At 45.3% G+C, this 23,289-nt stretch overlaps 1 protein-coding gene across 3 annotated transcripts; it reads right to left on the bottom strand.

Annotated features, from left to right (window-relative positions):
- Positions 1-1,235: 1,235 nt before the first annotated feature.
- CENPC (centromere protein C) lies at positions 1,236-23,289 on the bottom strand. Of its 3 annotated transcripts, none has more exons than XM_061564005.1 (19): positions 23,106-23,289; positions 20,660-20,712; positions 19,937-20,010; positions 19,309-19,616; positions 19,137-19,212; positions 17,822-18,026; positions 17,362-17,466; positions 16,165-16,934; positions 14,596-15,346; positions 13,421-13,582; positions 11,490-11,801; positions 10,111-10,190; positions 9,769-9,849; positions 7,971-8,075; positions 6,844-6,993; positions 6,456-6,563; positions 4,641-4,816; positions 3,971-4,061; positions 1,236-3,589 (listed from the first exon to the last, which is right to left on the bottom strand). In XM_061564005.1, the coding sequence occupies exons 1-19, from the start codon at positions 23,106-23,108 to the stop codon at positions 3,435-3,437; spliced, it is 3,765 nt and encodes a 1,254-aa protein (XP_061419989.1). In that variant the 5' UTR covers positions 23,109-23,289; the 3' UTR covers positions 1,236-3,434. The 3 variants fall into 3 exon arrangements, with proteins under 3 accessions (XP_061419989.1, XP_061420007.1, XP_061419999.1); XM_061564023.1 differs by having other exon boundaries at positions 11,490-11,798; XM_061564015.1 differs by having other exon boundaries at positions 19,137-19,209.

The following is a 23,289-nucleotide window of genomic DNA, read 5'->3' as shown; positions in this document are numbered from 1 at the left end:
TTCAGAAGTTAAATTTAGCTCCTGAAAGAATCTCCCCGCGCGTGGATTGAAATGCCAAGACACGTGGTAGAATTCACAAACACCCCAACGTGTTACAAATCCCTACAGCCACGCAACGACTATGGTCAGAGGGAGCGATGTTCTGCCAAGCGCTCACGAAGTGGTGGTGGTATTTCACCACGGTCAAGCCAATGATTAGCCACATTCAACAATTTGGGGTTTGCCGATTTTCTCAGGAAAGAATCAAAGCAATGGCTGCGTTACTCAAGGAGGCATCGAAGAAGCGTGACTTGTTTTATTTATTTTTGAATGCCAAAGCCTTTCGCGAACTTCGGATCATTACCGCTGCTGTACAAATGAACGTCGCAACGCAGTTTGTGCGAGAGCCGGGGGCTTATGGGATCCTGCCATCAGGTTCAAATTGTTGCCCAAGTTTGAATCCTGTTCTCAAATCTAAAATAAAGGCACCCAGTTGGTACCCATCTCTGCACTTGACAGAATTCTATTTGAAGCAAAGTCGTGGGGAATGAGTTACCCATTCAGGGATTCGCTTCAGGTCACTTGCACACCGACGGCAGTTCGTCGCTTTCCCGTCAAGTTTTTGTACTTCGCAGTACATGATGGGGTGGGGGCAGCGAGTCAAACGAATTAAATACATTTGCTGTATATTGCATTAAATGTAAATGCTTGCACTTGATAATTGGTTTTTTACCTGCAGCCATAATGAAAAAAAACATAACTGATAATGTGCACTGTCCTTGAAGTTGATAATGAAGTTAATTGGTCAATCAACTTCAAGGACAGTGCACATTATCAGTTGTTTTTTGATTGACCGATCAACTTCAAGGACAGTGCACATTATCAGAGTTGTGTTTTTTGTTTGCATTATGACTGCAGGTATTGTGGTCTATGTAAACATGACTCCTTGTAAAAAAGGTGTCAGTTTTGTTGCCAGATAGAAGGGTAAAAAAACAATTATCATATTTTTACTGGAAAGTGAGGTTCCAATGATGCTTGCACTTGTTTAAAAAATGTCAATACTTTATAGATGTTTAAAATTTCATTGTAATGTTGCATCAATTCACGTGAATTTTTCGATAAAAATACGTACGAAGCATTGCCAAAAAAGTCTCAGACGACGGTGTCAGCAGAGCGGAATGAGCAATCTTAAAAAATTGCTGCCAAGACGAAACACGACGACATCGCGTTAATGAAAAACACAAACGGTCAGAAGCTGCAATCAAAAAGGCATTGTATACACCCTTTTATTTCAAAATACGACAGGTTCGCTAAATACAAAAATATGCTTTTTGCGTCCGAAGTAAATACAAAACTCCTCCACGGAGGCATGTTTTCGGCTCCTATACATCATAAACACAATCACCAAGGTATCTTTTCGTGCTAACAATAGTGACGTCGCTTCCACCGCCACTCACTCTGCCAGCAAGAAGAGCAACGAAAATGATGCCATTTCATGCGACATATCAATCCAAAACAACAATTGTTGGACCGTCCAAACATTGATGATCAGAGTCCGATTTGTATTCGTCTAAAAAAATCGGAAACACATCCCGAGCACCGAGGAAACAGCGGAGCTTCCAAAATCACAACTGCATCTTTAAAACGAAGAATACTAACCATATGGGTGTAATGGAATCTATAGACATACACGTTTATCCAATATTTACAAAGAACTCATTCAAAACAGCCAACCTATTTTATGGACAGTTTTTCTCGATAGGCCACCCGGCCCAGCCCTGCAAGTCTCTCCTCACCCACGTCTGCACAATCAACAATCCCCACTTTTGAAAGTGTTATATTACGTAATTATGCTCATTTTAACTCAGTCCATCATACAAATACGTCTACTTGCACATCTCCGCACTGCAGAGGCAGGCCAGCAGCGTGGGTCAGAGAGCGCTCGTTGCTTTTACACTGCCCAAGCAGAGCCATGCCACGATCACACGCAATTTGTCACGTCACGTGTGGATGAGGCTGCGTTAAGAGTTGTACAGAGCGACATCAGACGCGTTACACGCGTCACGAGTCTCTCCAAGCGTGGCTTGAACCCAAGCCACTCGGATGTGTTGAGAGGCCAGCAGATCACACTTTGGGTTTTGCCCAATCTTGGTAAATTGCCAATGGAAAAATTAGCCATGTCATGCTTGCATGGCTCAAACGTGCAGCTGCAAAAGTGGATTATCACTTGTGAAACTAGCATTTGCAGATTAAGTGGTGCAGCGTTTGTGATACTTATTTTACATATGATGGTTTGCTCTATGCAGATGTTTAAACAACAATCCCCCATGTGAACCTTATGGCGGTACCCCGGGTACCAAATAATACAAAATGGCCGAGGCAATAAAATATTTGATTTCTGGGACTTTTTTTCTAGGGGTGTACTCAACTCCGCGACTGGGGTACCAATCGATCCGACATCGGTGCTACTCCGCAATGTCGAAACGCAGCGTGGACGATTGCGCCGAAACCCTGAACGCTCGTGTGCACCGTAGTGCAACGTGTACAGCTCGTTAAGATGGGTCGATTGCCACATCACCGACCAACAGACTAAAAATTACGGCATCACGGACATTATGCGAGAGCCGAGGTGCTATGGTACCCCGGGGGGTACCGCCATAAGGTTCAGAGCCTTTACAGACTGTTGGGGCAAGTGTCTTAGCGAGCATCGATGAAGGCTGGGATGGCACACGTGGGGGTGGGTTCACCAACACCACACAGTCGCCTTCGTCTCCCCAGTGGCGACGTTTACACACCGCACCAGGCACTCATTTGAGGCTGAGTCGACAAAGGGGAGGCCTAGGACCGGTTCAGATAATCGTCACCTGGTGTTGGCCGGGTCGCCGGGTTCGTAGCGCAGCGCGCGCTAACCGCTACAACACCGCTCCACACTCATTCTACGCAGCAACAAATGGAAAACAAATTCCATTTGCATTAAAAGAGAGGACCAGAAAAAATTACACACGTGCAATGTTCTAAAAGCCAAATTGACAGGCAAAGTTGTGATGCATGCACAAGTACACACACACGGCTAGCTTTATTTACAGCCTCGCTTAGTCGTTACAATTCAAAAACGATTTCACAACATTTCCAAATGCTTATTAAATACTGTGTGCATCCAAATTGAAAAATGTGAAATACGCATAAAAAATGTGGCACACTTTGACACCTTGGGCTTTAAATCATGTCGAGTTAAAACTAAGCGCATTTTTTACTAGCTTTATTAAAATGTATCTTTATTGATAAGCACAAATAAACATCCTTTAAAAAGCAAAACACCTAACAATAAACAGAACACGGCACGGCGGTGTGAACGTTGGCATGTTTCAAACAGTTTCATCGTTGATGCTTTTGACTTGTGAAATTGACAATCGATCCTGATCACAATTAATGACAAATTACTTCGATTAGTCAGTCTATTTGTGGGGAGACGCGTGGTGGTGACGGTGTTGTTGCCCCTTGCCAGGAGGTTGTGATGACACAGCGACGCCTTTCTGCTGACTTCCCTTGATTTGTGTGAAAAACAATGAGGCTTGGTCGTAACGTAGATTGCGAACGTTGTAGACGTTACCTGCGGAAGAGGGGGGGGGGACCGGTAGCCACAAGAGGACAGCGCGGGCATTAGACACGGGGGCACAAACGTCACGAGTTTAAACATACATATTCCACTTTCGTACAGTGTGGAGTTTATCGGCAATATCTATGTTCATGTCGAGGTTGCTGAGCCGGTGGGGCGGCTACAGGTCTGGTTCATATCTGAAATGCTGCCAGCGAATGATGACAGTGGGTAGTGCTAAATCAGGTGTGCGGGGCGGGAAGGAAGGACAACAAACTCAATACATAAAGCAGTTTTGAAAGAAATTCGTTTTCAAAAACTCGGTGGTTTCTGGACCATGGCTTCTGCACTCCTGCTGTAAAACTGTCGAATCTATTTGAGTGAAGTGACTCTTACCGGGCGGTACAACAAACATGTCTCCAGTCTGCAGGATGTAGTTGGAGTTGTGAATGGTAATGGCAACTTTTCCCTGTATGACGTTGAACAGCTGCAGAGGAAAACATTGCACGCAATTCATTTCCGTTAAGGTGCAAGAGTCGTTAATATTCTTTCTCGTGTTGCATTGTGAGAAAAGCATTTATACATCGCACAATGTAGAAATCCATTGTTTACATTTTCATAACTAAAACCCTTGCATAGTTACGCTGTAATAAACTTTTTTTATTTTACTAGGTAAGGTCCACTGAGCGATGTAGCTCTTTCAGTAGCAACCTGGCCACAATTGATAGCTAAAAATGTAGTGGCTTATCATATGGACATTTATAGCAACCAAATCTTTTAAACGCATGTCCATTCTAAATGTGGTGGGAAAAACCGGAGGACCCGGAAAAAAAAATCCACGTGACCACGGGGAGAACATGCTAACTTCAAATATACAACAGGCGTCAAGGGTTGGGGGATGGAACCCATGGCCTCCTGTATACCAGGCAAGGTTGTTAACACCACGGCACCATTTCAGGAGAGGTAGGAGAGTGGCCCCTGGAGAGGAGTGCGATGAGGGGACAGGCACATGGGAGGAGCAGCAGAGCGCGACGACAGGGGGGGGAGTCGCCATGCCAATGCTCACCATGGTGTCCATGTTGACGTACTGCAGCCCCTTCTCTTGCTGTGGTCGCAGGATGAAGTAGCCGCAGGCGAACGTGGGTTGACTCAGTGCCTTCCACACACCCAACGCGTCCGTGGGCTGCAGGGCTTGCCGGTGGGGTCCCAGGTACGCGCACATGTCCTGCGTACGCACGCAGTCTTCGCGCACAACGGACATCCCCCGAATGTGGTAAGAGATCAAAGGAACGAGCAGTCTGCCAGTAAGGGGACCGATGATTGCTACGTGCTACGCCATATTTCAGATTTGGCAAATTTAGACCACGATGCCCGGCACACGACGTTGTCGAATGTTACAAGGGGATCTTGAACGTCCACTCTGAATAATAATTCATGATTGACCTAGGAAGCCACATTCAGCGAAAGGAGTAATTTTTATGTTTTTATGTAAGGATGTTTTTTCACCCAGTGAATGAGTGTTTATACGCGTGTGGGGGGAAGAAAAAAAACCGGAGCACCCAGAGGAGAAATCCCCCGCAGACAGGACAGACAATTTTAGTCCACATTTGTTGCGTTGCGTTGCCTTCTCCCGGCGAGCCAGGGCATGGGGGCATCTCGACGCCCAAGGGAAGGGAGTTTCGCAACGTTCACGTAAGCCACCAACCCTCGGTCTCTACAGTGCTCGATTACAAGCACCCGTCGCCACCGCCAGGCTAAGCGGACGCCACGTATTTTTATGGTCGATACACCCCCCCACAGTATTACCCAGGGCGGCATGCCAGAATGAAAGCTCATGTCACTGCTTGGGGAAAGGCTTTCACTTGAGGAAGCTATAGGGAGCCCCTCTACAATAAAGAATGGTGACCTCTTTCACAGTGGCCAGAGGCCTTGTAATAAGAAAGGGTGGGCGTACTCGCTTGACCCGACCACCACGTGACCAACCATTTCGACTGTGGTGTAGCTATTTATACTACCGGATGGACAGAGGTGGAACATTTAATAAACTTTCCCATTGTTTCAACTTCCACAACAGGAGACGGAATCGGCAACCGCAGCATAGCAATCCCAGGGTAGTAACCATGACACCATTCCACTGGTAATAACCTCTTCTTTTCCCCCCCATAACATTTGCATTTTTGCATTATCCTAATTTCTCATTCTTTAATAACGCTATCCACATTCCAAGTAACGCACATTTCTTTTTGGTACAGCAGGCCGCCCCATGCAGTTTGCCATTGGGAGTTTGTCAGTGTGGGATGCAGTTGGGGGTCCCAAGCGAAGTCCTTTTGACAGTGGTTTGGGGTCTCCGAAGTTTTGGATTTTCTATAGGGCAAGTCCCTAAAAGCAACAACAACTTTATGCTAAAGCAGTGGTTCTTAACTTTTACTGCAGCCTTGTACCCCCCTTTGGTTCTCAATCATTAAAAAGGCTATCATATTCTTAAAATAATATTTTATTGTTTCCCTTCTACGTGACTTTACCGAAAGAACCAAGAATATGAATCCCTGCAGTCACGAAAGCTTTAAATCAAAAGGCTATCATGTTAATAAATACTTAGGTTTGATGAAACAAAGTAATTGCACTTATGGACTTCATGTGTTTCGATGATTTACCTTCTAAAAAAATGAAAAACTCAAAACCACAATCAATCCACATTTCCCTCCCTGCAGCTCACTCCACTACCTTTTCCACTCATCTCTCTCCCCCTACATGACTCTCGCTTCCCATCTCACACTACTCCCCTCCACTCGCTATCCCATCCATGCACTCTCCTGCCTCTCCTCTCCCATCCAACTCTTCTCCGCCACAGTTACTGTCCGCCAAGGGCTGGACCACTCACCCATGACGAACTCTTCGTTCTCGTTGAGACCCTGCACAGGTGTGCCTTCATTAAAGTCCGCGAGGTCCATCTCCTCCGGTATGTCTTCCGTTTGGATCGACAGATTCACTGACCCAGGAGACGAGATATGCGGTTACTCAACTGAACCGACGTCACAGCGAACAGAAACTCGCCACCACCACCATCTGCAGCACCAATCACCACCATCGCCAGCACTCCCACCATCATTATCATCAGCACCGACACTATTTGCACTACCAAAGCAAGAACACCAGCAGCATCACCTTCAGCAACAGTAGCAGACGGACCATTTCCACTACCAGCACAGTAGTTAGTGGCAGTTTGGCTATTTTACGCAGTACTCTGAAAAGCTCATCGGCAAAGATACCTGGTAGGTTGGCGTTGTGGTCGCTGGAAACGGAGAATGGCGTGACCCGTGGGTTCTTCGGTCTACGAATGTTGGTTTTCATATTCTTCCTCTGGGCCTGTTGGGGGTTCACCTGCTCTGGAGAGATGATTCCTGATACTAGAAACCCACCTGCGACATACATTCGCACACAAAATCACCACACCAACGTGTTTCGCAAATAGCATTTTGACAACTTATACAAATGTTGGCGGTGGTCACCATTACATGGACAGCGACATTGCCTTGCGGTAGCGTGTTTACCGCTAGTTGCAGGCTCACTGGTTCGAATCCAGCAGCCGCCCCGGTTACTATAAATAGCAATCATCGCCCCCCTATTGGCAGCCTAAATTCCCCAGGTCACGTTTGCAAGACTAATCGTGGTGTCTTGAGTTGTCACCTGGCTAAGCAAGATAAACTTAGAATTATATACCACGCCGTCAGTAGCGAAATACGCAGAAAAAGACCCAACGCTGGAGACAGTGACAATGGTAAGGACACCACAGCATTGGTGAAGACCTGTACCCGATACAATATATACTTTTAAATTTTCCGACAGTGTTATTCCGACTGTGCCGTCTATGTCGTGATATGTGAAATATAATTCATTTGGCTCACAGGGCTATACCAAATAAATGAAACTGAAATAATTTATTTGGCACTCACAATTGTATTGCTACCAGTTGTGTTCGAAAACAGACCTCGGAAGCAACTACCACAGAGCTACCTCCGAGATCCCTACAAGCAAACTCTGGTCCACTTGGTACGGACGCAGCACTTTCCAGTCCACTCGACTCCAGAAAGTATAGTTTGTCGCGTGACAGTCACGACGATATTTTATTTCTCAAGGGCTGGAATTTCACCAAATTAAGCGTGGAACTAAAGTTAATGTACAGGGCTTCTTGTGCAGCCATTGGTGGCCAGGCTGAGAGCTTCAACTTACCAACCTTGAGGTTCCAATTTAAATTACAAGTGGCTGAAATCTGGACCTTCGAGTCACCCATTCCACTTCAGACCAGAGAATGAATGTAAAGACCTCAGCATTAAGACACACACCTGCCAATAATGACCTACAGTACGGATCGAGAGAGACGCACACATACACACACCTGATCGCCGGAGCTTGTACTTGATGCGCTCTCCAGCCCAGAATTTCAGTGCGGGTACGCGTGTGCGCTCCGACCGCCGCATGCCCGGAGTGTTTGTCGGCAGCCCTGAAAGCGGACAAACGGCGAGTTCAGCAGCGGCAAGCTCGTGTGGTTTTAAGGCAGCGGTCGGGAACCTATGGCTCGTGAGCCATATATGGCTCTTCCGGTGACGGCATATGGCTCCCAGACAATTTTGAGTTGAAAATAATAATAATAAATAAATAAAAATCTGTTTGGAACTGATTTTAAAGTACTTGTGATATTGCTTAATAATACTGTGTCATTTTAAAGTAAACAGAAATTAGTTTTGAAGATAAAATTTCTCGGGTCACGGGTCCCGTGACCAGAAGTCGCATTAAAAGTAGGACATATTTAATTTATTTTATACGTTAAAAATACTATATGGCTCTCAATGAAATATATTTAGAAATATTTGGCTTTTATGGCTCTCCCAGTCAAAAAGGTTCCCGACCCCTGTTATAAGGTAACAGGAAAAAGGTGCAGCCCTGACATTACTTTTTCACTCGCGCGCCACGGCTGCTGAAGGAAGGGCCCTCACAATAGAGCTCTACAAAGAACCCCCACACTCTCGAACAGGGGTCGGGAATCTTTTTGACTGGGAGAGCCATAAAAGCCAAATATTTCTAAATATATTTCATTGACAGCCATATAGTATTTTTTACGTATATTAATGCGACTTCTGGTCACGGGACCCGTGACCCGAGAAATTTTATCTTCAAAACTAATTTCTGTTTATTTTAAAATGACACAGTATTATTAAGCAATATCACAAGTTCCAAACTGATTTTATTATTATTTTCAACTAAAAATTGCCTGGGAGCCATATGCCGTCACCGGAAGAGCCACATATGGCTCGCGAGCCATAGGTTCCCGACCGCTGCTCTAGAGCAGGGGTGTCCAAACTTTTTGCAAAGAGGGCCACATTTGATAAAGTGAAGATGCCCGGGGGCCAATAGTTCCTTTTGACATTTTTTTAACCACAAAAGTTACGTGGAAATACACACTGCTATAAAACTATTTCATTGTCACAATTACCTTTCTTTTTCAAATGACAACGTAACCAAATATAAGCCACTCAGGCAGACGACAACAATTCTAAAAACGCAATTCTGCCTTTCATTCAGTCAGATAACATTGAACAAACTGTATAGAATACCTTAAATTTCCATGAGTTTTATGATGTATTTATTCTGACAGAGCTGGCGAGCCATAAATAACACATCATAAGACCGAAGCTGCGTGCCGTATGAAATCTGCCCGCGGGCCGGACTTTTGACATGCCTGCTCTAGAGTATAATTTGGCCTACGCTTTCAAGCGGCAAGAGCTGGGGAGAAACAAGAATTTACATCGCCACACGTGACCCCGCCAACACTGTCCAGGGTGAACAAGTTTCAAGTCTATTGCTTAACCAGGTGAAAGAAAGGGACAAGGATAGTCTCATTTACAAGAGTGGCCTGGGTCATCAAAATGACAAGAGAAATAACTAATACGGTGGACAAATATAAAATAAACTTCCTGTAATAAATGTTGGCTAGGACATTGCTGTTAACACCAGAGGAAAGTTAAGTTAAAGAAACATCTTAATAGATTCATAGCACGATTGTACTTGAACGTAAACTGAAGAGGGAAAGGGGGTCTCATATATGTCCATTCTTTTGCCGGCTTCACTGGGAGATGGAATTTCCGACTCCCTGGATTGTAAAATTGGGGAAAAAATACTAAATTGCCGTCACTCACTGATCTTCTTGTGGTGCTGCTGCTGCTTTTTCGGGCACTGGACTCCCTCCATAGAGTCATCCTGCATGCTCTCCTCAGAGTCTGTGAAAGCGCCGTGAGAAAATGGACAAACTGTAAGGGACGAGAGCTATTTGGTGTAGACTCCCGGGTGCAGGATACCTCCTCTACGTACCACGCAACGCAGCCGATGACGAAGTCACCAAGCATCCGCCCATCACCCCTCGCATTCAGTGGCGCTACGTTTCTTCCTCGACTGTGTGTAATCTGATTCGTCAAGGAATCGAACCGACAATCAATTATTTAAATAATTGGATACCCAAGCTCGACTCTATAGTAACTTACAATGGGTGCCGTGATGCTTGGACGATGGCTTGTTGCCATAGACACTGTGATTCTCCAACGGTGTGCCATCCACTTCCGACCTGACACGCACGCAAAATACACGCAGAAGAACTTGCCAGTAGATACTTCACTACTTTTTCAAGATTGATGTTTAGGTTCACTATGTATGCATCTAATCGTGTACGCAGACATCGATTGTAGACAATTTATGTAAATTATAGGAGGCAAATGTTATGTTTAGGCTAATAGAAGGAGAGAAATATTACAAGACAAGTGAATACAAAAATATGTTTCGAGAAACAACTTATGACAACCATTCTTCTGGGAAACAAAGGGCAAATTTGTATATGTTTATTTGTCAAATCTGTTTTTACGCTGAAGGTTAAAATGCAAGTTTGTATATTCTTTGGGCCTTTCGATAAAGTCACGGAGATGGTTCAATGAAAATAACAAAAAACTCTGGCGTTTCGATCACAACACAAGCGATCGCCATCCTCTTTCCTCCCGATGACCATCGCTTGTGTTGTGATCGAAACGTCTTGGTTTCTTGTTATTTTCTTAGAACCATCTACGTGACTTTACCCAAAGACCCAAAGAATAAGAATTCCTGCAGTCGCGAAAGCTTTAAGTCAAGTTGTAAGTTTGTACACAAGAGTGCAAAAGACCCGACCCTATGAACTTGACTATTGCTAATTTACGGTAAAAGCTAATGGTCACAAAACACTCAGAATAATTATCGATCTTGAGGTGGTCAGGCAGTGCAGAGACAAATCCAGACACCTGTGAGTTGATGCTCTCGGTTCAGCAACCAGTGATGAGAGCAGATGCGAAAGTGCTGCTCCTTTCAATGTGTGGAACAGACTTCAATTGAAGGGATCTCCCCAGGTTGTTACGGGATCTGTTTCTGTGGGCCGTTCTCTAAGAGAAAGGGTTGCAGTGCTGCGAGAGGTCCGAATGGATGCTCCGTTCTAGATTTGAAGCTTTCGTGACTGCAAGGATTCATACTCTTAGGTTTTTTTCGGTAAAGTCACGTAGGTAAAATTAAATAATAAAAGTAAAATTATAGAAATAAAATTATAGATCACAAAAATATAAAACGCTTCACGAATTTGCGTGTCATCCAAATTCGTGAAGCGTTCTATATTTTTGTGATTTATAATTTTATTTCTATTCTTTTATTTTTATTTTTACCTACGTGACTTTTCACGAAAAAACCTAAGAGTATGGATGCTCCATCTCATGACATTGATAATGTAAATCAGGATAACAGTGGGGGGGGGGGGAAACGTAACATTGAAAAATAAGTGAATCTTCAATTTGATTGGGGAGGCAGAACATTTACTTTTTTTAACAACACAAAAACATTGTAGACCACTTACGGCTCCTCTATTGATGCGTTCTCAGACAGTGTGGTTCCCACTGTGCTGTCGGTCGTGACGGTGTTAGGCTCTTGATAATCGGGATCATCATCGTTATCAGCGCTATTGTCGTAGGATTCACCGTAGACCTCAGGCGAAGGCGATGGCCTTTGAGTTTTCCTTCCCTTGCTGCCACCCTGTGTGGCCTCAGGCCTGTCCTTAAACAATACTCCGCTTGTCCGTTGTCGATGCAGTGCCTTTTTCACAGATTCCTGGACGGAACTCTGGGGTAGCTTGTTTTGGGAGAGGTGTCCTTCAGCAGAATCATTTCTGCTAGATACAAAACACAACAAACAAAGTATTAAATCAGTGTCTTAATCCCACAATACGACCATTGAGCTGTACATTTTATTTCCGGTTAACACAATATTTTTTACGACTCTTCAGTTTTGTATCTCTGCCTCCTTACATTTTGCTTAGTTTTTTTTTGTAGTTTTAAATAATTTGCACCGATTTCTAACCTTTCCCCCACATTCGTAAAATGTGTAATGCGAGCAAGGACAGGGTGGGCGCTGCCTCCGCACCACTCACACGGGCCGGTGTATTGGAGAGGCGGAGCCTGGTCGTCAGGGTGAGTGGGGGCGGAGACAGGGGCAGTAAGAGAAGGTGGAGTTTGGGTCAAGTGAGAGAGGGGCATATAAGGAGAGAGACAGAGGAGGAGCGAGGGGAAGAGAAGAGAGTGAACGACGGAGGGAGCCACGCTGGCGGTGGAGGGAGAAGTGGCGCCATTGCCACGTGGTCGGGGCTGATAGGCGCACTGGGGTCCAGCAGGCGCAGGCAGCGGAGCGTGCGGGACCGCACGGAGATAGAGAGAGCTAGCAGCGTGGCCCGGGCGGGTGAGGAGAGAGCACACGGAGGGGCCGGAGGAGACGGCGTGGCGAGAGCCACACGGAGCGTGCGCGGGGCGCACGGCGAGGGTCGGAGCGAGGACCAGCGGGTGCGAGGAAAGAACCCAATAAAGGACCAACGGAAAGCGACATCTTGTGAAGGAGTCCTTTATTACAAATGCACTAACCATTACTAAGGTATGTTAGTTAATTCATTTTTAAATGTTTCCGCTGGGCTACTTAAACGAGGAAGGACAAATTACAGAGACAATGAAAAAGAGAAAAAAACTATTTTGAGTGTAATCGCGAGTCAATTAAAAAAAATCCATCAACTTGTGGAGGAAGGAGGGGATGGTGAGATTGCATAGTGACATGCCTAAAAGCAATTACTAAAACCTAACCTAAAGTCACCAAAGCAGAGGAATAAGGAGATCCTATCAAGGACAGGTCATGATCTCATCATCATCATCACGAAAATCATTACTAATAGTGTCAGCGTCACAAGTATCTCCTTAATCATCAATATCAACTTAAAATAAATATCTTAATATTAGGGAATAATGCTTATAACACAACTTGAATAGAAATGGGACACTTTTTTTATTGCGACCATGCAACAACTAATTCCGTTTTCGGCTGGCCTCTTGATATTTTTAAAGGTTGGGCATTTGCCGAGCAACCTTGTAAAAAAAAAAAGTTTACAAATGAAACACTACTATCCTATGTCTAGCCAGGCGGCTCAGAGGCAGGGCGAGCGACTGAGAGTTCAAATCCTGGCTGGAGGTCCGAGTTAGCCCATCAGCCCACCAGGGTCAATAAATTAGGGACCACTTTGTGGATAAGTGAATCAGTGGTTGCCCCATTGAGAGACTGGCTCCCCCACCAATATTTGGTATTTCCACCCCTGGTTCTACAAGGCTGCAAAATAGGATATGCGTACTGACCGAATGCGCATTTGAGCAAGAAAATACTCTTTAACCTCACCAATGAACATGAGCCGCCAATTCGGACGCAAGACTTAAGAGAGCCTCTTAGTGAGCAGGTAGATGATCTGGCTCCGCACACCTTTGCTGCAGGGACGAATCCGTGTCCGTCACCATCGGCTCAGACTGTTGCTGCCACTTGCTGTGGCTTGCGGGCGTGTGCTGGAGAGAGCTCTTTTGGCGTGCCGAGCCCGGCACGCTCACGCCGGAGGGAAGCTTGAGCCTGGAGCATGGCGTTAAGACCCTACCCACACGCAAATGGAGACAAAACTCGTTAGGCAGATCGGTTCATTTATTACTGAACAAGTCCAACGTGGCGGCTACTCACAAAACATGTGTGTGAGTCCATTAAGATGTAAATCACACATTTTATTATTCAGCAGAACCTCTAACCTTTTCTACGAATTTACGCTGAAGTAGAGTTGTACGACTGCAGGTAGGTAATGCTCCACTGTTATATTGTTGCTCCTTCCTTGGATTTAATGACATGTATTGGCTATGTGATAAGTGTTGCTGATTGTCACTTATTCTTCCCCGACTCCCGTCCCCATCAACGCCCCTGTTGATGTTTTGCATATCTCTTGTTGCACGTGTTGTTAATTCCCGTAACTTCTAGCTGCCATAAGCAAGCACAGATTATTACATTGTTTTTCTGTTCCTCAAATTGTTTTTATTTACAAACAATATTCCTTTTAAAAGATTGATATGGACTAAAATATTACTCATAATCAACGTTTTTGGGTTTAGATCGCGTTTATTTATGTGTCGTAACCCTCCACCACCCGACACGGCCAATCAGTAAAAATGTGTCACGTTGACAAAGACAAATAGTTCACTGCTTTAGCCCACCAGTGTGTTGAAGCCACAACATATACAATTTGAGTGGCTTCAACACACCGGTGGGCTAAAGCAGTGAACTATTTGTCTTTGTCAACGTGACACATTATTACTGATTGGCCGTGTCGGGTGGTGGAGGGTTACGACACATTTATAAATAAACGCGATCTAAACCCAAAAACGTTGATTATGAATAAAATATTACTTTTGCACAAATTAGACCCTTGTTTATTTGTTTTTGGGTTGTACCGCGTATTGTTCGGTATGATGTCTGACGTTTTGCTCCACGTTTGAAGCCGAGGCTTCCAGCCAAACAAGACATGGTACAACCCAAAACACATGAGCTATACTATAGAGCACACATAGACCCTTGTTTGTTATCTTATATCCTCCAACGTGACCATCCATGCTAAACCTCACCGGCTTTGCTGCTGCTGCTGCGAGCGGTCCTTCTTTGACGCCGAGTTTGGGGTATCCATGTAGACTTCACTGAAGGTGGAGAAGGCTGAGCGATGGCCTTTCTGGGCGAGCATGGGCAGCCTTGTGCCAAAGGTGGACTTGCGAGGGGGTGGCGTCGGCGACTGCGAGGTCAATGTGCTGCCCCCCTCATTGCCACCCATCTCCTGGTTTCCTTGCATGTGCTCGTCCCACTTCTTCTGGCTCGAGACAAAGTTCACCGTTTCCCGCTGTCTCTTTCGCACGTGATGGTTGCCCTGCTTGAGAATGGACTTTGGCGTGTAAACTGGGATCGGGGCCTCCTCTCGGCCACGGCTTTCCCTCTTCTGCTTCTTGGCCGAGTGATTCGGTTTCTCAGACTTGGCAACTTTTTCCGGAGGGGACGGTGATGCAGACCGTGATGATGGAGAGGGCGATGGCGGTGAATGCGGTGGGCAGGACGACGTAGATTTCTTTTGCGAGTGGGACGGAGGCTGCTGGGGGGTGGAGACCGCCGCCTGCCTGCCACTGCGATCATAATTGGGAACGGTGGAGGGGTCGATATCCGTCACAATCCACCAATTACCTGGTGGCTTGGATACGCGACGGCCGAGCGTCGTCTTGGATTGTTTCTGCTTTGGTTTTGATATAGCCTGTGTCGGTCTCATCGCTTCCTTCTGATAAATTTTATTCTTTGAAGGCAATGTCTTGCCGGTGATGTTGCCCCCACGGTCATCTAAAGCAAAAACATTACAAGTAATTGACCCAACAAGATTAATATATATGGAAAATTTCAGGGTTTTTTGTTTGAGTTGCCAGGTAACAAACTGATTCTGTGTAAGGAAATGCTAATCCGACCAAATCCATATTGTCAAGAATGTATCCCATATCTCGGAGACTCACAGACGTTGCACGTTCTACATAGGCAAACTAATAATTTTTTAAAGCGGCCTTTTCACCACGGCGCCACATAGCACTTTTACACGCGATAAGCAACTTCCATCAGATCGGATGTCAAACATTTGAAAAGGTACCCCCCTTGTAGCAGCTGTTCCCGTGAGTACAAGGTGATGCAGCACCGAACCAGCAACTAGGCAATAGTCTACTCTTTGTTTCTTTCGGTAAAGTCACGTAGGTAAAGAAAATAAAATAAATTAAATCAAGACGTTTCAGACACAACACAAGCGTCCATCATCAGGTGGAATAACCACAGCAAAAAGCAGTTGCTGAAATAGGCATAAGAGCTGCTGGTAACAAGGGATTATATAGATGAGGGGGGGGGGGGCAAAGCTAGGGAGGGTGGAGGAGATCATTAACATCAACTGTGAAGCAGGCGGCACTTAATATTTTGCGATGAATACACCCGCAGTAAAAACGAGGGTGGTTGCCGGGCTGGAAACGCCCCAATCTCTGCAATAAGCAGCAAGCGCATTACTTCAGTGCCATGCCACCACCCCAGCAAACATACGGTTTTATAGTCTCATTTACACATCAGGCTGGATTATTGAGGAGTTTACTGTACCCATTACCCAAAACACAAATCCACGTGCTCACCTTCCGCCTGAGAATCCGTGGATTCATCGTCTTCCACAAAACGTCGGCTGGCTTGGACTGGGCGACCGCCCTTTACCTCGGACAGTGACGATGACTCGGCACTGTCGCTCTCCTGCTCCTCTTCCTGCAACTCCTCCTCTCCGGACTTTTCATCGTCCTCAAAGTCTGCTCGCCTCTTGTTCGTGCTCTTTGGGTTGCTTTTATCCGCTGCATGGTAAGAGGCGCTAGTGCGCTGCACCTTTAAGGAACTTGACGCACGTTCTGTGGTCTTATCAGCCACGCTCGCTATCTGTGGCGGCTGAAAAGTGCTCGGCCTCGATTTCACCAACCTGCTGCTCCCGAGGTGACGAGTAGACTCGGTTTCCTCCACTTCCACAGCCTGCGATTTGGATAACGATTTTGTCGTAACATTCGAGGCAGGAGCTACGGAGTCTTTCTTGTATGCCTTCTTACCTTCGCCGCTGGGTGTGGCAATCCTTGCATTCGCCTGCGAGCCTGTGGCGGTAACAGCAAGGGCCGATGGGCCAGTAGCAGCAGCACGCGTGTCCGCGTTCACACTTTTGTTTCTCGTTACCTCTCGGTTTCGGACATTGTTTTGCTTGGCAGGCCAGACCTCCTTGGCATTATTCTTGCTCTTGGAGCGCGGCAGGGAGAGCCACCCTTCTGAGCTCATGTCATCATCCATGACCTCAAAGTCGTCGCAGAACTCATCGTCCGCCTCAAGAATGGCAAGGTACTTGCTCGTAGAGAGGTTTGGCCTTGGCGCCACGCTGCTCGCCCCGAGCAGACAATGGAAGGAGACGAACCTTAAGTCATTGTACATCAAATACATGCAATCCGATTGACACATTTGTTCATTGAAAGCTTTGCCTTTTGCCAAGAGGGCAAAATCATGTTTTTTTTCTCTGCCTTCTTTACCGACTTATCAGCATTGGGTTAATTCACAAATAGAATAAGCAACTGTTGAGAAACAATGCCGAGATCAACATGGGGATTCCTCGAATACATTTTTTATAATGAATTAATCCAGCAAAGTCTTGCTGTATCTCACTTTTTCAGGAGGGTGTGACATTGATATATATTGCTAATTCCATTACAAAGCACTGTTGTGTGTGTGGGAGAAAACTGAAATACTTAAAAGAAAACCCAAGCATGAGGGGATAACAAAAGGTCCACACAGATGGCATCATGCAGTACCTTGAGACTGTGGCCTTCAATGGTGTTGTTTTCGGAGGGTTTACACCATGAGGTGGAGCTGCCACAGAGAGTTTTTCCGAGCCTTCAACATCGTCGAACATCAACCTGGGGACAATACAATCCTGCAGTCATTCATACAGATCCATAAACTACAAACACCTATTTTCCACTGTGCAACCCGAGCCGTGCAGAGGCCATGCCAAGCCAACCTGGAGAGGCCTCAGGAGGCACCAGGTTGTCCTTTGTTTCCACTGCAGTAACAGAGCAGTGTCATTGACGTCATGCACACTAAACAAGTAGAAACGCATATAGGTGACGTGGCTAAAGCAGCGTCTCCTCAGGTGTTACTGACTGCAGTCACAATGAACGCATCAAATAGCATATTTACAGATTCAGGCTTAAAAGTTCTGTGCTTTCCACAACAAAAAATATATTTTAAAAGATGAAAGGAGTTGCTTGCCTCTTTTTGGAAACAACGCCCTTGAGCACGGAGCGGGGACTCGGCATTTGATAGACTCGTGACACCGAACCAGTGGGATTCTGTCCTCTGTCCAGCTCGTTGGTGACACGGGGAGTGACCTTATTCAAAACCTTTGACAACAACTTGCAGGTGGAAACAATCTTGTCCGGAACAGCGCTGTGCCTGGTTGGAACTGCATCATGTTCTACGTCATCACCAAGATAAAACGCAAATCAGCACTGATTAAGAGCAGCATAACCTTCAATACAATTCACAAATGATTACCACAGAATGCGTAAAATAACATCTAAACAAAGGGTCCGTTTTCATAGTTGTGATGTGTGTTCAGGTTGTACCACGTGCACAACTCTTTATAAATAAGCTCCCAGCAGCAAAACATTGGACATCGTGTCAAACACACCGGTAAAAACCTCAAGACACAATGCAGAGCTGTACACAGCTCAATCACAAAAATCCTACGCAATTTTCAATTTCTTCCTTTGCACGTGACCGTCTGTCCCTTCCTCCAGCTAAACGTTTGTCTAATACAGGGGTCGGCAACCTACGGCTCCGGAGCCGCATGCGGCTCTTTACGGGCTGCTTCTTGACGATATGTACGTATGTACAGTATGTACTCAGATGCATTGCGGCTCTTGAAATACTGAATTTTGTACCGAATTGGAAAGAAATGGCTCTTCTTGTTATTTTGGTTGCCGACCCCTGGTCTAATAATATGTAGTATGGCCGGGGTGGAGGGTGGGCATATTGTCATCGCGACGCACAAACTCGGCTCATCGCTGTGGGTTCCACCCAGCCAGACAGGAATCCAGGCATGATGCCAACAAGCAATTGAAAAAAAGAATAATGTACGATTATTTTGATATCCATCAATCAAAGGGCCTTTTGGATCAACGTCTCTTGCTTGACTCATCAACTTTTTAACTATTTCCATTTTTTCATGCGCTAGGATTGTATGACGTGTTTAAACTTCTAAGTCATTTATTGGCAAAATCCCTCCATAAACTGCGGAACATTCAGCACAATACACATCATGCAATCCTAGCACATGAAAAGATGGAAATAGTTCAGCAATTGATGAGCTAAGCAAATTACGTTCATCCAAAAGGCCCTTTGATTGATGGATATCATATCATCGTACAATATTATATATTTTTTTTAAATTGCTAGCTGGCTTCATGCCTGAATTTCTGGCTGGCATAGTTTTAAGTACCCACAAACATGGTTATCAGGCAGTTTAAAAAGTACAAAACTAATGTTCTCCAGTCAGACAACCCTATACACTCCTTGAGCTTACCTTCATCCAAAGTCTCTATTTCGTCCAATTTCAGCCGGTCCACAAAAGCCTGCTCCTTCAAATGTTCCTCCTTCTGCTGTAAAGAAGCAACGCTGTTATCGAACTACGGCAGTACGCTTCAAAAGTTTCAATCGTAACAAACGGGAAATTGAAATAAAGAACAAAGCATTACCTGCTTCAGTGACTGGCCAAAGGATTCCTCTCTTTGAACAAAGGTCCTATGAACATTGTTCGTTGACGGCCTTTTCACAGAGTCAGCCAGTCCCAGACTTCTACGTGCGTTAGCTAGCATCTGACTTTCGCAAGCATCAGCCGGCGCTTGGCTTCTGTGCACGTCAACCGCCACGTGGCTTCTTCGTGGGTCATATCGGTGTAGGCTTTTGCGCAAGTCGCCATGCGGAGCCGGGCTTTTGTGAACATTGCTCCTGTTTTCGGACCCGATTTCTGGGATGAAGGAAATCTCGTCACCGCTGTCCTCAGCTGCAAAGGCAACAAGAGGTTGTGAGCAAAAACGTGGCAGCATCAGAAATGCACCCCTGTAGCCGGCATCTCCGATTACCGCGGCTTGCTATGTATGGTGCGACAGAAGTTCAACATACATATAATACACGCAAGCTTTACTTACGACGTCAGACCAGGCAAACGGCGTATGTTCATTGTTCTTTACACAGAATAACAGGATGTTACAAATATTGTAGAAGCCACTGAACAAAAACAACAATAACACAAACGAGCTTATTACAAAGTCAGGATAGCAATGCTTACAAATTTATAACAATTATTAGTAAACGTTGACTCACGTAAATCAGCAAAGTAGTCGTTGATGTTTGCAGCACCATCCCAAACATTTATATTAAGTTGTCTCCCTGTCCGCCTGTGGAAATTTTTTAGAAGGGACACAAGGTGTTAAAAATGTGATGAAACACAAGGGGGTTAAATACCACACTGAGATTCTGGCCTCAAATCTGAGTTGCAGTTGCCCAAAATTAAACCAGGTTCATGTGGATGGTGTCAGCTCGTTATGCACAAAAAAACATCACATTGTCTTCATTTCACTTCATTTGGATACATTCCAATGCTAACATAAAAAAAACATAATAAAAGATTCTTTTTCCGAAATTCAACAAATGAAAGTACATTTGAGCCGTGCCTCTCTTAAGTTTTGTAACGTAATTTTCTGCTCTTCTCACTGTAAATTGGAAGTAAAAATCATCCGTATCATGAACTGATACTGACAGCACAATTGGAATACAAGTTGGAGACAAACACAATTTCAAATGTGAATAGAGCTACAACAACAATTCAGACAGGATGTCCGGGCAGGTTGGGGAGGTTGAATCAACCCATCATCCCTCTGGGGTCGATATTATACGCATTGGTTTGTGGCCAATTCAAAAGTGGTTACCCTATGGATGGATTCATCTGGACTTTGCACTGGCTCGATAGGGCTGTAAACTGGAGGTACGCACACAACCTCAATGTTCATTCGAGCCGAAAATCCCTTCCACTCCATGTCCACTCACCTTCCAAAACGAATGTCCGGGCATAGGCTCCTCTGCATACTTTGTGGACGACTCTGGAAATGAATGTCAAATGCACAAGCGACTAAAATAAGAACAGAAGTCCGACTGCTCCGGTAATCCGCGGTGGATTTAAAACGCTCATGACCTGGAAACCGTAGATGTGGGGCTAACGCAGCGCTGCAGTGAAACGCGGAGGTAACATTTCATTTTACTTTGCAGGCATTGACGGTGCGCTTTTGCCATTGCTATGTATTACATCTTCACCCTCGCTCCATCTGGGATGTGGGCGCCAATTTCCATGCTTCTGCGGCAGCTCCAATTGTCTCCTCTTCTCAGGGAGAAGTGCGGAAATTTGCGTCCGATTATGTGGACAGCCTCATTCATTGCGCGGGTGTCCACCTCCGTGGAATTAAGTCTCGTGTCACGCTCTGTAATCCGTATATTTCCCTGTATTTTTTGTTTTCGGCTATTAATGCACATCTTTCACCGTTTTATTCTATCCAACCCCTAGCGGTGCGTCGTGGATTACAGGATCCGATCCACGATATGCTCCCACCCACATCAACGTGGATTAATTGGAGTTCTACTATAATCGTTGTACGTGACATTACACACATTTATATTCGTCGCGTACGTAATTTACGACCAAACAGAAATGGTAAATGATACATTGCAAAACAATGCCTATCTGCTATTTTAGTGTTTATGTCATTTACCTCTCTAATCATCAGTAACCATGGCCTATTCACTGCTGGATAACAACATCCCTCCCCCTACGGTTCCTGAATGCCGAAGTCCACCTGTGGTGAATATTTTGAATCTTGCATTCAATGGTGTGACCGGTGTTAGCCCTCTTTAAAATCCCAAGCCAGACGAGTGGGACAGGACAATCATAATACGGAACCAGATTGTCCCCATTGAACCAAAACAGTGAACATTATAATTCAGCATACATTGCCACCATCTTATATTATACATAATGTATGTGTTTTGGGTTAGAACGCGTCCATGTGTCGTTAAACCTCCCACCACCCGACACGGCCAATTAGTAAGGTTTGTTACGTAAACAGAACATGCCAATGTGTTACTGGTACAGCACACTGGTGTGCTGGAAAGCAAATTCATATTTGCAATCTTTATATTATATTTGCACTTTTTACCCAGGAAATGTTAACTGAGGCTCGTGACTCTTTAGGTTAGAGGGTCCTGCCAAGTTTTTGAAGTGGGGACCGATGTCTGTTGTGTACAATATACAGGTAGTCCTCGTCTTACGATGGAGATGCGTTACGACGACCCCATCGTAAGTCGAAGATCGCCTACCCTCCAGGAGTCTTAAAGAATGGTGATAATTTAGCAAAACAGAGCAATTTACAGCACCGTACTGTATAAACTATATACTGTATATATTTATTAATTACAATACTGTATTGCACAGTAAAATGTTAAGTAAAAAAACAAGGTAAATTCTTAGCCTACCTATATGAACTGCAATTTAATAAAAAAAAGTTTTTTCAGGAAACAATCCTATCTGCTATAAAAAAAACTTTTAACATGCATTGAACGTATCGTATCATATCATATTGTACTGTGCTCAACAAGAATATGTCCGTCGTCTGCATATTTGAACGATGTTAGGTTGTTGATGGCAATTTTGTCGTATCGCTATCGCCATCGTAAGATCTAAATATCGTAAGTAGGGCCATCGTAACTCGGGGATTACCAGCGTAACTCGGGGACTACCAGCGTAACTCGGGGACTACCAGCGTAACTCGGGGATTACCAGCGTAACTCGGGGACTAACGGCGTAACTAGCGGACTGTTACCGTAACTCGGGGACTAACCGCGTAACTCGGGGACTATCAGCGTAACTCGGGGACTGCCTTCGGTAACTCGGGGATTGATGTCGTAACTCGGGGACTCTATACAGGTTACCGCTATTACGATCCCCTTGTGAAACGTAGCAAATTTGGACCAATCCCCGAAGCAGCGGCGGACATTCCACATTGCTATGGCAGGGTCACGGCCACAGCGTCTATGACCATTATAATCATCAACCCGTGCTCAATCCACTGCTGGATTAGTGAAGGCGGGGAGAGCGAGAACCCCACCGATGTTGGCTGTGGAACTAGCGCAACAACAACTCGCCACTAAGTGGCGGTGACGCCACCACGACGCTCGTGCCAGGCTAGGTGCACCTTGAGGTCACTGCGATGAGTGGCCGATGTATTTTTTGGTACACGCAGAACCGTGAGACTTCTTAGTGCAACAGCGGTAAGCTCCAAAAGGTTGATAGCGTTATCGAGTGTGCACAGTGTGCGTTAGCGAGTCGCGCACGAAAGTATTTTTTTGTAGAATGTGTTAAGACTTTTAAACAACGAACACGGATTAAGCTCGCGGGGGTAACATCGCTCACACTCACCACCCCGCGACTCGCTCGCTCACTCACCATTGTCGTCTAGGCAAAGCCGGCACAGGAGCGACGTTCCGGCGAGGCTCCCTTTCCTTCATAAAATCCGAGCACAGAAGTTTAAGCGATTAATTTTGTAATTTTGATAAACTTTGTCGGTCGAGGCCCTCATGAGGAGAACGCCGACCGAGCTGAAAAAATGGCGCCAACGGCAACGGGCGTT

This window comes from Lethenteron reissneri, chromosome 4, assembly GCF_015708825.2.
Source record: "Lethenteron reissneri isolate LAM-NWPU_2019-01 chromosome 4, ASM1570882v1, whole genome shotgun sequence".
In the NCBI taxonomy this organism is placed as follows: Eukaryota; Metazoa; Chordata; class Hyperoartia; order Petromyzontiformes; family Petromyzontidae; genus Lethenteron; species Lethenteron reissneri.
This window is presented reverse-complemented; position numbering and strand designations above follow the sequence as displayed.